Source organism: Bos taurus, chromosome 6 (assembly GCF_002263795.3).
Source record: "Bos taurus isolate L1 Dominette 01449 registration number 42190680 breed Hereford chromosome 6, ARS-UCD2.0, whole genome shotgun sequence".
Classification (NCBI taxonomy): Eukaryota; Metazoa; Chordata; class Mammalia; order Artiodactyla; family Bovidae; genus Bos; species Bos taurus.
The window spans coordinates 29,984,370-30,003,172 of NC_037333.1; the positions used below are offsets into that span (position 1 = coordinate 29,984,370).

Here is an 18,803-nt window from a genome sequence, read left to right on the forward strand (position 1 = left end):
TTCTTATGGTCCAACTCTCACATGATACATGACTACTGGAAAAATCATAGCTTTGACTAGACAGACCTTTGTCAGTAAAGTAATGTCTCTGTTTTTTGATACGCTGTTAGGTTTGTCACAGCTTTTCTTCCAAGGAGCAAATGACTTTTTACCCTTCATGACTGCATTCACTATCTGCAGTGATTTTGGAGCCCAAGAAAAGAAAGTCTGTCCCTGTTTCCATTGTCTCCCCATCTATATGCCATGAAGTGATGGTGCCATGACCTTAGTTTTTTGAATACTGAGTTTTAAGCCCATTTTAGGGATTAGGGAGTACCTTAAGAAAAACTTCCTACCTGGGCTTCAATCTTCTCCAGAACATAAACAAACATAAACTTCTTCGGTATTTATTTCTGGGTTTGAGTGATTTTTGTTTGCCTATTAATATTTTTCAACAACCAGCATTTATTATTTTAATAATAATCCTTGACAATGTTTTATATGTATATATATATATATATATACATTAAACATTTTTTAATCTCTTAAATTAACACTGTCTGGTTGTTTTATCTTTCACATTTAAATGACTATTATGTGTATGTACATTTTCTTAACATGTTTGTGGTACTGCTTCAATATCCCTACTTGTATCACTGCTAAGAGATCTGATGATATTAACAAGAGATATTTGATTCCATTGTTGTAAGCAAAGGGTAAGTTTGAGTACACCAACTTCGCTTAAAAGTCTTGCTTCTTTGTATCAAAACTTCCAGTTTACCCATTATCTGAACAGTGACATACAACTACCTGAAGCCATTAAAATCTTTCAGAAATTTATCCTCAAACATTTTTCCTATCCTAGAATTATTAGGATATTAGAGTAATAAATATGTGAAAAGATAAAATACATATGTAACACTAACTCAAAAATTGTTGAGGTGTTGTCCTAGCTTGAACATAACTTTAAAGAAATGATTACAGACTCTTCAGAAGTATTAGATTAGATGTATTGGGAGATGAACTCATATCAAAATTGGACAAAGAAGCAGCACTCAATGTATACCTGTTAATAGATATAAAAAAGAGAAATACAACAGAGAAAATATAGACAATTAAGATTGCTCATAAGAATAATGTAACTTGAAAACAGAGTTCTTTAATTTGACTAGGAAGAAGAAAATTAAGACATACGTGAATGTTCATACCTATCATATGTTTTATGCTATACTATGCAACAAATTATTTCAATTTCCTTTTATAAAATCCCTGGTAGCTCAGCTGGTAAAGAATCTGCCTGCAATGCAGGAGACACCAGTTAGATTTCTGGGTCACGAAGATCCACTGGAGAAGGGCTAGGTTACCCATTCCAATAGTCTTGCCTGGAGAATTCCATGGCAGAGAAGCCTGGCAGGCCACAGTCCATGGGGTCACAAAGAGTTGGACACAACTGAGAGACTAACACATACCCATTCCAGTATTCTTGGGCTTCCCTGGTGGTTCAGACAGTAAAGAATCTGCTTGCAATGCGGGAGACCTAGGTTTGATCCTGGGTTGGGAAGATCCCCTGGAAAAGGGAATGGCTACCCACTCCAATATTCTGGTCTGGAGAATTCCAGGGACTGAATATGTATAGTCCATGGGGTCACAAAGAGATAGACACGACTAAGCTATTTTCACTTCACCATCATAATAAACACACCTTCACATAAAGGTAGAAAAACTTGGGGTTTTGAAACTTTCAATGCGATGGAAACATGTAAAACTGAATGGCAGTCAAAGATAGAATATTAAGTCTTCCATCATGGGGAAGACTATTATCATTACCCCTAATCTTTTTAAATTATAATTTCTTTTGAATTAAAAAAAGTAAGCTGCAGGAAGTGTCTTTAACACTGAATTTTAAGAAAATAAGTTCCTTATATTTTCTTATTTAATTCAATAAAATAATTTTGAACTATTTAAGGTTAAGAGAAAAGAATTTATTGAAACAGCATCATAATAGAAGCACTGCTAGTCTGATAAAACTTCTAAAGAACTTAGTGCACATTCTGTACTTTGAAAGTCAATGCTTGCTTATTACAAACACTGATTTTCATGAAACAACTTCATAAATATTAGTCTTCACAGTTAAATTTGGAAAAAGTATTCAAGTATTTCCATAATTATATAGAAAATTAAACAATCTGTGTGTGAAAACAGAGTACATGGAACTATGTTTCTTGCTTCAATAATATACTTTTCTCACAAGGAGCTCAAGTGTAGTAATTACTTATGTTCAATAGATGGCGACTTTTACATTATAGTCATCAAACCAGTATTTGCATGTGTGCTGTGCTGTGCTTAGTCATTCAGTCGTGTCTGACTCTTTCCAACCCCATGGACTATAGCCCGCCAGGTTCCTCTATCCATCGGATTCTCCAGGCAAGAATACTGGTGTGGCTTGCCATGCCCTCCTCCAGGGGATCTTCCTGACCCAGGGATCAAACCCAGGTCTCCCGCATTGCAGGTGGGTTCTTTACTGTCTGAGCCACCAGGGAAGCCCGTAGGACAATATAACCAACTAGTAGAAAATGAAAGGAGATAAATAAATTACAAACATCCCATATTTTGCAATAGACAATAATTACCATTTGGTTATATACCCATTTTTGAACCTGTGGTCTTTTTTTCCAGGTTAACACAATACTTTGCAGGAATGCATATGATAATATTATCAGCTAAGCAATTCTATCTGGTTATTAACGTTCCATTTTTGCTTTTAAAAATTAGACTGTGCTGTGAAAGTCTTTGTGTTCTGCGTTTTGGGACAAACCTGATTTTAACCTCATGAAAACATGTGAGATTATGAGCCAAGGAAATGATTCCTAATTTCTTTGTGTAGTTTTTAAATAATAATTTTAGGTAATTTACTCAAATGACACATGTCCTAATAAGAATATACAACAGAGTCCAGCATATTTGTGAAACAGCAATAATGAAGACATGCCCAGGTTAGCAAACTGTGTTTCTTCATTAATCTATTTCTACACTTTCACTGCTGAGGGCTGCGGTTTAATCCCTGATCAAGGAACTAAGATCCCACAAGCTGAGAGGCTAAATAAATAAATAAATTTTTAAAAATCTGTTTTATGTGGATCCTGTGAATATCTGTGAACAACCTAGAATGTTTCAAAAACTTGCTGTAAATTGAGCCTGTTTGGAAAAATGTATGTAGGTTCTGCTGTCTAAATTTTCAATGAATGTACAAAGCTGACAAGTTTCTGTTTAAGAAGTAACATCTGTTCTGATGGCCTTCAACTGAAAATCACAGGGATGTAGTTAGTACCAAGGGACAGTCTGGAAGATTTTTTCCCCCCATAACCACTTCAGTTCTGTGTAATATAACTGGTGACTGGAGTTTGAACTGTTTTCTATCTAAAGGGAGAGGCAGTCACTCTTCCCTTGGCGAGTACATTTAAGTCTTTAGAATCTGGGAAACTACATCACACATTAATTCTTCAGCATAATCTGTGAAAAATCAGAACCCATCATTACCTGAACAAGAGAGAGAGAAAAAACAAAGACTAATGAAAGTATGTTTTGGTCATGATAATTTTAGAAATCTTTTTCGCTAAACTAAAAATACTACTTGGGTGGTGGTTTGGTGGTTTAGTCGCTAAGTCGTGTCTGACTCTTGCGACCCCATGGATTGTAACCTACCCGGCTCCTTTGTCCATGGGATTCTCCAGGCAAAAATACTGGAGTGGGTTGCCACTACCTTCTCCAAGGGATCTTCCTGATCCAGGAATAGAACTTGGGTCTCCTGCACTGCAGGCAGATACTTCACTGACCGAGCTAGGAGGGAAGCCCTCAAAATACTACTTTGTACTTATTTATGTAGACCTATGAGAGTGAAAGTATTAGTCCCTCACTCTTGTTGGAAGCTTTACCACGCTATGGACTAGCCTGGCAGGCTCCTCTGTCCATGGAGTTCTCCCGGTAAGAATAATGGAGTAGGTAGCCATTCCCTTCTCCGGGGGATCTTCTATACATGCATAAAAAATTTTTAATTTTTAGAAAAATATTTTACTACATATAGTAGAAACTGAGAAAATAGTGAGTCAAGAAAAATCATCCTTTGTATGGTGCTTGACACAATGTATTTTAGGTATATGATTCTAAAAGAATTAACTTTAAATAAAATTTTCTATGGCCTTCAATAATTCTCTATTATGGTCAGCCACATATTAATATTAGCTTTCAGTACATCTGATAATATGGAGGCTGAATTTTTTTTTTAATTAGTGTTTTAGATTATACTTTTAACTTGAAACATTTCCTTCATAATGATAAAATTTCTGTTGGCTTTTCCAATCAGAGCATTAAGCATTTCACATGCCTATTTCTAACATTAGTCATGTATTGTCACCTCACAGGAGTCATGGAGTTATTCATGTTAAAACAGACCAAAACCAGAAGGGAACATGGATTAACAAACAAATGTTCATTTAATATCTTCCACAACTATTCAACAGATAATAACAAGGGAAGAGCATCTACTTTTGCCAGTTAGATTGCCCATAGCAAAACAATTCTCCTTCCGAGCAGCTTAGGTATGGCTCTCCCTTATCCTCACTATAGATATTAATTCCTTGATATTTTTATGAAGCTTTGACCTTATTCTGAATTTTCACGCAAGTAAAAGTTACGTAAAACCTGTTGCAAACAATTTCTCTAAAACTGAACAGAGAATTGGAGGAATATGCAATTATATATAATTGGTACCATTAGTTATTGCTAATTAGAGCCAAATACGGGGGTGGTGAGGAACACAAAAAGCTTGTGTTCAAGGAGCTTACACTCTAGTTATGGATATAGGACATGGAGACAAACACTTAGTATGCCGGTCAGAAAAGGACGATCACAACAGAGGTAACAACAGTACTTCAACTGGGTCTAAGTCAGTGACTCTACTTTAGAATAGCTTTTTCTAAATGCTAATTCGTCAAAATGAATATTCGTATAGAAAGGCAGCTGGTGTGTATTATGGACTGAATTGTGTCCTTCCTCTAAATTCACGTTGAAGCCCTAACACCTAATGCAACAGTATTTTTGAGACAGGGTTTATAAGGAGGTAATTAAGGTTAAATGAGGTCACGACAGTTGAGGTTCTAATCCAAGATGACTGGTCTCCTTAAAGAAACACAAGAGACAGGCACCCAGAGCTCGCGCTTTTCACTAGTCCACAGAGTAAAGGCCATGCAAGGACAAGAGACACGCTGGCCAGCTTTCAGCCGGACATGGCATGCGGCAGCAGACACCTACCCTGGAGCACCTTGGTCTCGGACTTCTAGCTTTTGAAACTGTGAGAAAATTAATTTCTGTTGTTTAAGTCATCAGGTCTGGATATTTTCTTATGGCAGCCTCAGCGGACTAAGTAGTTCACTAGAGATGACGTTTACACTGTAAACACCCACTTGCAAATAGAATTTGTTTATTTATATACAGTTGCCCTTGAACACACAAATCTGAACTGCACTGGTCCACTTACAAGTGGATTTTTTTTTTTTTTAACTAAATACATACTGTAGTACTACCCAATCTATCTTGGCTGAATCCAAGAATGCAGAACCACAGAAAAGGAGGGCTGACTGTAAAGTTATCTGTGTATTTTTTACTGTACAGGAGGTTGGCACCCCTAACTCCCTACACTGTTCAGAGAACAACTATATTTATATACTTAAATATTTATATTTACATATACATTTATGTATAAATGTCTAGGAAGAAACAGCATGCCTATTAGAATGCCTATTCCCTTCAATTTATGTTTCACTAAGACTTTTGTATTCAAGGAGCTCAAATTCTGGTTGGAGATGTAGGATATGTAGACAAATATCCATAACACAAATTAGAAAAGGAAGTGGGGTGGGGGGGCACTGTGGGTTAGAACCTGTGGCTACAGCGGCAGGTAGAATAAGATCTTGGAAGAGAAACATTTGCACTCGCCCCACTGTTCTCAGTGGCATTCCACTGGTCTTTTGGGAAGATGATGCTTGGTTCTGTGGAATTATTCACAGCACTAGAAGACACTTCTTCCCTTGGCCCCCCAGTAGCACCCTCCTGTCCTTGTGAGATCTCCATTTATCTCATACATTTCCAAAGGCCATTCAGCTGCAGTATCCCTCCCAGGAGAGAAGAATTAGAGGTAAATTTTTAAAGATGTCCCTTGTGGCTCAGCTGGTAAAGAATCTGCCTGGGCTGGTCCGAAGGTAGTGAGTTATCTCAATTGATTGTTCACAGTCAGTTACAGATCGAACTCCTCATTCTACTCTTCCCCCCTTCTCACTACTGCACTTGACTAGTCTAAAAAAAAAAAGAAAGAAAGAATCTGCCTGTAATGCAGGAGACCTGGGTTCGATCCTTGGGTTGGGAAAATTCCCTGGAGAAGGGAAGGCTACCCACTCCAGTATTCTGGCCTAGAGAACTCCATAGACCGTATAATCCATGGGGTCGCAAAGAGTCGGACACGACCAAGTGACTTTCACTTTCACACCTTAAAGACGTAAAGGAAACAGCAGAAGTGTTCAAATAAAACGTATTATGTGGCTAATACATTTGATTCTAAAATGTTCCATATGGAAAATTATAAAAAATTTATTAAGTACTGTTTATTAGTTACAAGATCTTATCACATTTATTCAGTTAATATTTTTTTGTTTTGAAGCTTATTTCACTAATTCATTCCTATAGTCCTGATTATATCTGATTACTTTCTCCTTTTTTTTTTTTTGCCAGTAAACCTGCTTTATTTCAAGGATAAAAAATAAAACACTACAAACACTAAGGTAGGAAATAAAAGTTATTTATAATAGAAATACCTTTACCTACTTATTACTCCCAGGGTATTTCTGATGCAACTGGCAAATAGACATCCTTTCCTCAAGGCAGAGAAAAGTAAACATATCTTTGTTTTGAATTCCACACGTTTCAGGCTGCCCTAAACTGATCTTTCACTAATGATTTCCCTAAATGGTGTTTGTAATATGGTCTGTGATGTAAAGAGAAGCAATGAGAAGTGTCCCAGAACGAACGATGAGAAGGTGAAGACCAGAACCACACTGAAGAGAACAGATACAAGTGAGGTTCAACCTGAGATGTAACAGAGCTAGCATGTACCCTCCAGTTCAGCCCTACCTGTGCTGCGACGGCCAGGCTTCCTTCCCACCCTCCCTCCAATCGCTTCACTGCCGGTGGGCAGCTCCAGGAAGGCTTGGAACAAGCGATGTCTGCAGCTGCAATGATGTGTGAAAACCAAGACAGTTTTTCACAGAGGACTAAGCTGTCAAAGTCATCACTAAAGTATGAACAGAGCATTATATGCCACATTTCTATACATAAAAGTTCTGTTTTTAAGTGACTTTATGTGTGTTCTGGGGCATTCTGTTCCCTACAAATACGTTACAAGATACATTAGTGTCTCCCTTTTTTCATCTTCAATAGATCTCAATGGGAAATGCATTACATTGATCAGGGCTGGCACTAAGTATGTGGAGTAAACTTTATTTAGAAAGTTGATTACCTCCCTGATTCTTCATTTCCTAATTTTACTTGAAAGTGTTCAGGTATGATAATCACCTTTAAACTTCCCATATAAAATGCTGTGGGCAAAACAAACAAACAAACAAACAAACAAAAAAATAAAATGCTATGGACAGTATTGGGAACACATTTTATTTGTCTATATGGATTAAGAGTTATGTTTTGTATCATGCTTCCCCCCTCACATACCACATTCTGGCCACACCGTTCTTTCTGTTTTGTATACTTGCTCTGCTTCCTTCCACTTTGGGGTTCTCACACTTGTTTCCTCTGTCTTGAGCACTCATCCCAAGTCAAAAAATCACCTGGCTGACACCTTTTTCCCCTTCAGGGAATGCCATTAAGGTCATCTCCTCAATGTGTACATGTGTGATAAGGCGCTCAAGTCACGTCCAACTCTTTGCCAGGCTCCCCTGTCCATCCAAACAATTTAAGTGATCCCACCCTGCCTAAACCAGATTTCCTTTATATTAACTTACTATCTTGGTAACTTAATTATCACAGATGATCTTGTTTACATATTTATCTGCTATTGACTCCTAAATCCCTAGCACAGGGTGCTATGTGCTAGGGATTCAAGTATTCAGTAACTACTCATGTGAAAGAATGAAAGTAGGCAACAAATAAATATTTAAAATTTATAATATTTTAAATATACACTGGCAACTATAACAATTGCAAAATTATTTGGGGAAATCAATTCATCCCACATTTCTGAAAAACAAAAACATGAATAAAAGAAAACTCTCTTAACATCACAACTTTTACTAAACAAGCTCTCTAGGACTGTTTTTATCTGAGTTTTCCCAAAGGGCATAAGAATGTACAAAATGAGTAGGTTTCTGTTTCCACAAATAATTGTTTTTCAAGGTATTAACAACAAAAAAAAGATTGACTATGTGGGACTCATTCTAGCTTCTGGCTGTTAAAATATTAAAAGAAAAAAATGGTGAAAATTCTTAAAAGTAACATTTCCAATTTTACATGAAAAACAAGCCTGTTGATAAAGAAAGTCTGTTGAAGAGAGGCAAACAAAAACAAGCTATAAATTAGGTCACTAGACTTACAACAATATTTTTGCAAGACGTTTTTATAATTTTTGGCTAGCTTTTAAGCTTGGAATATAAGATGTCCCAGGAGATTAACTGAGCACAGGAATTCAACCTCTGACAGGGTCAAACAGAATGTCCTTTGCGATCCTGGCTGAACATTTACCCGCATACTCATGGATCATTCCATTTATCTAAATCTATGGTTTCAATGAGACATTATTTTATTTTTAATTAGGTATGGTATTAAAACTCTAATTTTCAATGGTACCTATTTCAAGTTATATGGTTTTACATACACATGTTCTCTTTTTTTTTATTAAGGGAAAATTATTTTATTTACATAAAACTCTCTTTCTAGTAGCTCTTTCTCTAAACTCTGAAGTTTATTCTAGAAATCTGATTCTTTTAAGATACCATGTTTACTCTAGCCAAGACCATTCACTTTCACAAGAATTTTTTTTTCAAGCATCATCTCCTGAGATTAGTGAAGAATTATAGGGTATATGAAAACATGGCCTAAGAAAATATGTTTTCTTATAGAAGCCAGAGACACAGTAGCAACTGGGACTGATGTCAGAGACATAAAATCATAAGCAGTATCTGAAGAACTGATACAATTAAAAGAAAGAAAAGTACTGTAGTACAAATGAACACAGATAAATCCTAGAATTATTTTTAAAAACACATTTGGCATGCCAAATTTTAAACAGTAATCACTAACTGAAATTAATGTTAGTTTCTCCAAATTATGAGGCAGTTTCTCTACCCTACAATGACATTAAAATCAAGAATACCTGGAAAAATAAAAATGGAACCTTGATTGAAGACAAAGATGCTTCAGCAATAATTTTCACACAAAGCCTAATTCTATGTTGTGCCCCAACCTATTCTTACGTGTTTCTCACAAAAGATGTTATATAAAATAATGTAACAATGCACAGAAAAAATATGTATCTTTGTCATATTCTATGCTCACATTTTAGCAATCTCAAAAAATTAAAAAAAATATTCCAAATTAAATCAAGAGAAATATTTATTTTACCCAAGTGGTACTGTAAAGTCTAGAGAGTTTGTTACTGACTTCAAGGAAACAGAAAACAACTACAAAGCTAAGTTAAAGGCAACTTTATTACAATACTTTTCCAAACTTCAAAACGCATTCATTATTGAATTTAATCTAATATATAATACATTATATTACAAGATAGAAAGCATTTCTGGTCAGATATTTAGCGTGCATGTTATCTCCCAAAACAGAGATTCCTAGAAAGAGCAACAACGCACAATTATTTATATCACTAAGGAAACTATTTCTCTGATGTCATGTAAAGAATCATTCATATTGCAATTTATTTTATGTTCATTTACCCTGTTTTAGAAATAAAGCAAAGCTATCTTGTCTACATGTTACTAGTTAATACCTAGAAGTTGTTTATACCCTAAATGTATCCACCAGCTTAGAGATACTTCCTTTGGTAGAAAATAGGATTTTTAAACTAACCAACCAAAAGAGCACTTTATTTCCCCACTGCAAATAGAAGCAGAAATCTCTTCTTTCCTTTTTTTAGGAGCCAAATCTGGGCCTCCTGCTCTTCAGACAGCCATCCTCAATAGCTCTTCCTTTAAAACATACCCAAATTATAACAAACTCTATTTATTCTAATAAAGTCATTTCTATTTATCTTGCCTCTGTATTTGCTTACTTAGAAGCGTTTACAACCTACTCTGAACATTACATAATAATGAACTTTAAAGTAACCTTGGGAAATGTAATAAGATAAAGAAAATATTTTCCCAGTTACACAAGGACATTATTTTCACTTAAGCTTCAACCAACCAACCCAACTGCACTTACGAAAAGAATTCCTTTTCCAAGGTTACTCCCATAAAAACAATAAAAACACATGTAAATCCATTGAATCAGTCTAGCTCCTTACTGTTCTCTCTTGGTTTAACATTTGTGGGCTACCAAATAGCACAAAACATGTTCATCCTCCTCGTTTTCGAAATAGCAGGAAATGGTTAGAAAAGTATAGAAAGGTTCTATTTTTTCTTTCATAAGGCAAATTTAATACAGATTTGGCTAAGAAGTTGGAGAAAAAGAACAAGTGAATGAAAAGGTATGTGCTGCCTGCTGGGGGAGGGGGGGCAAGCCTCAGAAATCACTGTACGTTAAGAGCACGTGCTGAAACTTCATGGTGCCAGTCACGTAATTTTGTGTATTTGGGACTAAAGACGTGAAGGGGTATCTTTTCCCTGTGGAAATAAAAAGAAAAGAAAAAAGAAAAAGAGATTGATAGAAGAGTTGTAAGAAAGAGAAAGAAAAGTTTCTACATTTAGATCACCATGCAGAAAACATGCCTTCTAAAAGCTTAGTCTCACAGAGCTGTTTGATTTAATAGCAAAGATTTTAAGGGTAGAGCATTTTTAGAAATATGGAAATTAATCTATAGAGCCCTCTTGGAAACTTCAATCTTTGTTCCCCAAATGAAGCAACTGCAAGACACATGAACTCATTCACAGAGATCTGCAGTGTTAGCAAAGCACCCCCAAATATACCCTTCTGCCCACTTACTTCAATACTGAAGAAAACAGGCCGCAAACAAAAAATTCAGACATTATCAACTAAATTAAAAACCTCTAAATCGTGTATTTAAGTACCACAAAAGGCACCCAAGTTAAGCCCCTAGTTGTAAAGACAAAACGCCATACTATTCCTTTGAAAAGGTGGAAAACAAAAACAGAGACCATTCATAAAAGGAAAGCATTCAATTTACCAAAAAATGCACCACTTACTTTGCTTTCTTTGTATTATCAGCTTCAGACTCTTTCACTGAAATAAAATAAGCAATGTCCAATATCAGTTAGCTTTTTTAACTTTTACGCAATTACCTTTATCAATTAATATCAAACGGTTAAGTTACCAGAGCCACTAAAAAATTCCTATATCACTCTACTGTTATTGACTGTACTGTAGTACAGTTGTACTACAACTATTAATATTTCTATACTTTTTTAACATAACTCTTCTAGGCTGGTTACTTATTTACAGTACCACTAGGCATAATTTAAAAGCAAACTGTTTCAGGAGTATTACTATTTCCCAGTAACTGTCCAGCAGTCTAAATGCTACGCTCTGTGGCAAAAAAAAATATTCATCCAATAGAATCCCTAGCTATTTACTTACGATGTTCAGTCCCAGTGATCTGGGCAAGGATTCGGAAAGAACGAGACTGAGTCGTTCCAGTCCTCGGACGCCAGTCTTCAGTATCCTCAATCAGTCTCTTCTTGCTGGCATCGCTGTGAGTAGGTATGTGATAAAACTCGGTATTACGATCCATAATGTGTTTTCTTGGTGGGCTAGGGTGAAGAAGGAAAAAAAAAAAAGTAAATATTTTTAATTACATTAAGGCTAAAATATCCTCTCCCATATTATTTACAAGTTATACATTTAAGCCTCAATGTTCCTTTTGTATATTTTGCTTTTTTCAAGTACATGCGACATACATGTATATGCTCAGTCATGTCTTTCAGGCATACTCACATCTTTTTCTTAAAAAAAAAAAAAGCATCCTTTTAAAAAGTATACTAGGCTTTTTAAGTTTTAAAAAAAGGTACTTATATGATATCATAAAATTATAGTATAAATATCTATTCAACAGAAAGGTTACCGTTTGGGTGGGATTTTCCTTTTAATTGACAGAAGAAGGCAGCAGAAGAGAGATTTCCAACATGAAGAAAAGGAAAAGAAAAGAATAAGAAAAGAAGAAAAATAATAAGAAATTGCAAAGTCCACAGTAATTAAAATCAAACAATTCAAAATTACTTGTATTATTCATCTTCTGGCTAACAAAACAGATGTGAATTATATTCCCAAGCATGGTTAAATACCCCTATGCTGCTAAAATGTGTTGGCTTTCACAAAATTAAATGATCATTTCCTCACTAGGCCCAAGAGCCAGGAATAATTTAATTTAGTACAGGCCGAATCAGCAATTCAAAACACAATTTTGAAAAGGGTCAGAACTGTTATTTTCTATAGTATTCTCATTTATGTGTACAGATATCCCTCACCCTAAACAAAGTTAGGTGCAGGATCATCAATGTGAAGAGATGTAGTGTTACACAAATGAAATGGAAACAAACGAAATATTTATCAAAAGACCAAGATACAAATCATGGCTCTGTGACTTTTCAAATACATAATTTTGGACAAGTCAATCTCACTGAGTCTCAATTTTTTCATTTATAAAATAAAAATATGAACAAAGTAGCACTGTCTTCAGGGTTAAATGAAATAATATATATGAAAGGGATTTGCAAACTACAGAGTTCAAGAACCTTAGGTTTGCTAAGAATATTCATTTTTCTATTAAGAAAGCATAAATATTAAGGAATTTACAATGTACATTATTATAACACTTTAAGATCTAGGTAACTTTATAAATACTCCCCCTTCTCAACATCTCCAGGCAACGTAGGATAAATACTAATGAGTTTCGAGTTTCAATTCAGAAGAGAAATAGGAACCTGAGTATGGACTAGCAGACACCCAGCACAAGATCCAAGCAGAAAAAGTACCCTCAGAGTGTCAGATATGCATGGAAACACCTGTTAGATTAACTCACTGCTAGAAAATCCTACTGCTATCAGAATGCCACACGACTGCTGTCGTTTTAACAGGGATACGATCAAAACCTGTCACAGTACACATTTCTGCCCCAGTGACATGACAGAATTAACGTTAACACTAGCTGTGCGGTCAGACAATAGTTCTAAGCATAATCTTCTACTCAGTGTACATTTTATGCAAGTCATTTAACTTCTACAAGTTTCAATATTTCCCTTCTAAGAAATGGGGATTTTATCTACCTTAAAGGGTTGTTTTGAGAAATAATAAGATAGGTAAAGTAGGTAAAATGTTTCCCGGAGTAGGTAACAAAAAGTAATCACATAATGGTGTTCTTTTATGATTACAAAAAAATTATCTGCAATGCATATTCTAAGACTATAAGTCATCTAGGGCTTCCCTGATGGCTCAGATGGTAAAGAATCTGCCTGCAATGCAGGAGACCCTGGTTCCATCCCTGGGTTGGGAAGGGAATGGCTACCCATTCCAACATTCTTGCCTGGAGAATTCTGTGGACAGAAGAGCCTGGTGGGCTATGGGAATATATATATTTATGGATGTATATAAATCATCTATATATACGTAACAAAATAGTATTATATATCATACTAATAATAGCATTTTAATACTATTAATATTTAATGATTATGTTTAATAGTAATTCAAATTATTTATGATAAAATTTCAATAACCTGGAAGTGAAATACCTGAAACACCTTTTACTAATAGTGAATAAAATCTCCTAGTTCTTTTACAAATAATTTTTTAAATTAGAAAATAACATTATTTCATAAATACATTGACAGATTCCTAAACAGGCAATACTTTATCTTATGCAATTATTTGAAAAACTATTTTTAAGCTACTAAACTTACAGTTTTAAATTTCTCTATAATCAGTAAGTGTTGTTTACTCTTAAATGGTGCCAGCTGCAGGTATTTTAATCCTCTATAAAAGGTTTGGGTTATAAACATACAAAAGAAAAAAATGTCTAACTAAGACACTAAGATTAATAGAATGACACCACTTAAGAATATTTTCTAGCTACGACACACTTGGAAAAGTATACCACATCTCAGACTCTGTGACATTCACCATGGCTTACATTCTATGTCAAGTGATAGAAAGTTTCTAAACATTTACTGGCTTTGACACTCTAGACTCTTATGATTATGATTAAATAAGGGAATAATATGAGTTTTATTTTTAAAATTCATTTGGGATAGAACATACTATCAAGAGCAAGTAATTTATTTCAAAATAGACATTAAAAGTAGCAAGTTTATTCAAATTTTTAAAAAAATATTAAACCTACATCTCTGACTCCAGTATCTGCTGTCTATAATACCTATCCATCTTTCTGAAGACAAGTTTTTCCACTGCAGAAGTGTGGATTTGCTAAACACACCCACTAATTCATATGAAGTTCTCTGACATGAAAAACAAGTTTCCTAGTTTCCTCAGCATATCTGAAAATGCTAAGCAATGAGAAGAAACTGATAAAATTTGCTGATGGTGTTAAGTTGAAAGCCAGATGAAAAGTTACAGAGACAATGATGAAAATTAGAAAGAAACCAGTGATTAGGTACTTACACGGTGCCAGGGTTACTGAAGGAGGAATAATACACACAAAAAAAGATGTGACAGAAGGGAAAAGACATTGAAGTTCCCAGGATGATGGAAAACACAGATGAGGCCAAAAAAGAAGAAAAAAATGAAATAACAAAATTCAAAACACTGAATTTACATGAAAATTAAGATGCTACACCAAACATCATGCTTCAAAATAATTATGTAAAAGGCAGACAAACAAAAATGAACAAGTGTTAGTTGAAATTCTATCACATTGTTATTATTTGGTTAACAGTTTTATCTATGCTGCTTGTTTCCAAAAACACTGAAAAATAATTTGTGTATTAATGCTAGATCAAGCAATGGCACCCCACTCCAGTACTCTTGCCTGGAAAATCCCATGGACAGAGGAGCCTGGTGGGCTGCAGTCCATGAGGTCGCTAAGAGTCGGACACGACTGAGCAACTTCACTTTGACTTTTCACTTTCATGCATTGGACAAGGAAATGGCAACCCACTCCAGTGTTCTTGTCTGGAGAATCCCAGGGACGGGGGAGCCTGGTGGGCTTCCGTCTATGGGGTCGCACAGAGTCGGACACGACTGAAGCGACTTAGCAGCAGCAGCAAGCCTCAAGTTACTAATACCAAGAGAGAAAGATCTAATATTTAAAATATTTTCTTTGCTGTTGTTGTTTAGTTGCTAAGTCGTGTCTGAGTCTTTGGCAATCCCATGGACTGTAGCCTGCCAGGCTCCTCTGTCCATGGGATTTCCCAGGCAAGAATACTGGAGTCAATTGCCATTTCTTTCTCCAAGGGATTTTGCTGACCCAGGGATCAAACCTGCATCTCTTGCATTGCAGGCAGATGCTTTACCACTGAGCTACCAGGAAGCCTCGAATATTTTTTTCTAGGTTTCTATAAAATGTATTTTATCCTACAATGTGGCTAACAAAAGTCAGAGATTAAAATATAAATTAGATGTCAGATATAGAAACAGATCATTTTAAAATCACTTTAAAAATTAGAGCAGACTAAGAAAATCTGTCATTCTCACATAATATAACAAGTATATATTAACAAGTATAGTCTTCTCAGATGAATTATTCTGAACTATACATTACAAGTGAATGATACACTTTTGAAAATTTCCTCTTATTTTTTAAAATGTAGTGATTGTGATGAAAGACATATGAAGCAGTGGGTCATTAATAATGGGCTATTACTCAATTTTCATACTCTCCCCTGTTATTACCACAGCCCTCATGCACAAGCAAATCCCAGGAAGTTTAGAAGTGATTTGTAGGAACTCCAGAGTACTATATTAGCAGCAGCATAATTACTGCCCAGAAAGACATGTCTGATATATGGTAAAAGAACTAGGTTAATAACATCTAAAGAGGGAAAATAAAATTCATTCACATAGCCTATTAAGTATCGGATCATTAAAAACAAATATATTCATATTCCATTATATATAAAGAAGACAAGTATTAACTCTATACAGTTTCTCAACACATTGTTCAATCAATTCTACTACAATAAAGTTTAGTCAGAGTAAGTAAAAATTCATTATAAATATAGTAAGAAAAAGTGCCTACCACTTTGAATGCTAAGACTGTACAGTGAAGCTAAGCTGTATTTCCACATCAAAGTCAGTGTCATAAACTCAATAGAGGGCTGAGTTTTGCTGAGTGGGGGGTGAGACACAGGATTAAGTTAATCTCAGTAATTTATGGGTATTTACTCTTCTCTAAGCCTTCTTATTCAATGAAAAGTACTCTCTCCTCTGCCTTGACACTTCAAATAGCAGAGAAACAGTCCTGGAAAATAACCTCCTCTGACCAGAATAAAATCTTAGAAATATATTTGAACATTGCAAAGTTTGAGAAAGAAGGTTTATGTCAAAATGAAGTTGTGGGGGTGGAGGTATTCTATGATGTGGTGAGGGGTAAGCAGAAGAGGGTTGATTGGTTAAAGTCTAAAGATGTCAATTTTAATATGCTGAAAGGGTATTTTCATGAATTTTAAAAGTGTGTCCAAGTGGAATAGCCCATCATACAACACAGTGGCATCTGTGCCAATGGGGCAGTCAGACTGACATGGCTTTTCACCCTGACTATGCTGCCCACTCCCTCTATGCCTGGACAAGCTGCAACCCCCAGGAGCTTCTTTTCCCTCAACAGTGAACCAGACTACATTCTCTATTTTTGGATAGAGATATGTCTATCCAATGGATACTTCTCTATCTTTCAGACTTCCTATAGGGGCATATGTTTACATGCTCTTGAAAGCACTTTGATAACTATACAAATACAAATTTGTTGTTAGAATAGATCCTCCAGCTGCTCTATATAAAAAAAGCACCGTTAAACCCAACTGTAGTTTATGCACATTATTCATTCATGTAGTTTCAATTCACTCAATTTATCAAGACTATAACCATTAAAAACAAATACCAATTCAAAGTAACAGAAATAAGTTCAGGTCACAAACAGGTGACAGAGTAAGCCACACCAAAATTTGGCTTCAAAAGTCCCTAGGCTCCAATCTTGGCTCTATCACTTTCAAGCTGCATGCTTAGAAATTTAAGTAACTTCTCAAGGTCCAAAGTTTAAATGCAAATTCAATCACATACTGCAGTTAAAAACATATAGCACAGTGCATACTAATATTTAGTAATTTAATGAATATTATCCTTGAATTTTAAAAAATATGCATTTAACCTAAATGTGGTTATTTTTTCAAGTCCCATTTTCCCCCCTTACAAGTCAAATTATTACACTGGCATCTTATAACTAGTGAAAGCCTTTGTGTAATAAGAATTTAACTTTAAGTAGACAATCAATAAATCAGGGTTTGGGGATGTTTCTCTAGTGCACTGGTGTATAATATTCTTATATGACTGTAACATGTTCCTTGAAGTGAAGTGAAAGTTGCTCAGTCATGTCCAACTTTTTCCAACCCCATGGACTATACAGTCCATGGAATTCTCCAGGCCAAAATACTGGAGTGGGTAGCCTTTCCCTTCTCCAGGGGATCTTCCCAGCCCAGGGATCAAACCCAGGTCTCCCACATTGCAGGCGGATTCTTCACCAGCTGAGCCACAAGGGAAGCCCTATTCAATCAGTGAGATCATAACCATACTGGAATAAAGTTCTCTAATTTAACAATAATAATAATTATTATTATTCAATAGCTAATTCCCTCAAGTGTGTCTAAGATATTCCATATTTTCAATTCTACTCTAGAGTATGATGAGGAAATTTCAGCATATGCTCAGAATAATCATAACACAAAATTAAGTTCTTGTCTAATGTGATTTTTATCAACTTTAAAGCTAGTAATCACTAGTTTATCATCAATACCAATAGACACAAAGTTTTGACGTGGCGATTTCCAATGTCTATGCCAACTACCTGTGATACTTAACTAATTGCAAAGGTGTACAGACCTTCTATCAGCCAATGACACACAACTGCATACATAGAGTTCTACATCTTTCAGCAACACTGGCTGAAAAATCAAAAAGGTTCTTAGAGATTCTACCTGGGAAATACTGGGTTTTGATATGAATTTGGAAGTCAACTCAGTTTTATAATATAGACTATTCACTAGTGGCACATGTATTTATGCTTTCTCTTCTGTCTTTCTCGTCTAACAGTCTTGACTGCTACAGATTACCTGCAACATAACCTCTTTTAAACTGTTATACAGCAAACCCCACATATACTTCATGACGAAAGTTAAACACTACTATTTATTACCATAAAGCAATTCACCACAACATAGCGATGCAAACAAAACTTATTGAAAAGACTAAATGTGGTTATTCTAAATTACAGCTCTTTTGCAAAATTTAACTTAATTTTGCAAAAATCGGGCATTCATGCTGTTTACTCATATATAAATCACCATATTTCCTCTCCAGTAATGTAGATACTAACTTTGTCACTTTTGTTTTCTGCAAAGAGAAAAGCATTTAAAAAT

At 35.3% G+C, this 18,803-nt stretch overlaps 1 protein-coding gene across 17 annotated transcripts in view; it reads right to left on the reverse strand.

Moving 5' to 3' along the window:
- Nucleotides 1-18,803, reverse strand: part of PDLIM5 (PDZ and LIM domain 5) — a 233,879-nt gene that overhangs the window by 76,081 nt on the left and 138,995 nt on the right. For 6 of the 17 annotated variants that reach the window (XM_005207727.5, XM_024993083.2, XM_010805994.4 and 3 more), the window contains exons 6-8: nt 12,287-12,304; nt 11,803-11,975; nt 11,412-11,448 (exon numbers count right to left, since the gene is read on the reverse strand). In XM_005207727.5, coding sequence (XP_005207784.1) covers nt 11,412-11,448; nt 11,803-11,975; nt 12,287-12,304 — 228 coding nt within the window. Of the gene's footprint in view, nt 1-9,725; nt 10,872-11,411; nt 11,449-11,802; nt 11,976-12,286; nt 12,305-14,838; nt 14,854-18,760; nt 18,778-18,803 lie in introns of those variants that run through there. The other 11 variants (XM_015471536.3, XM_005207725.5, XM_015471533.3 and 8 more) reach the window with 5 other exon arrangements.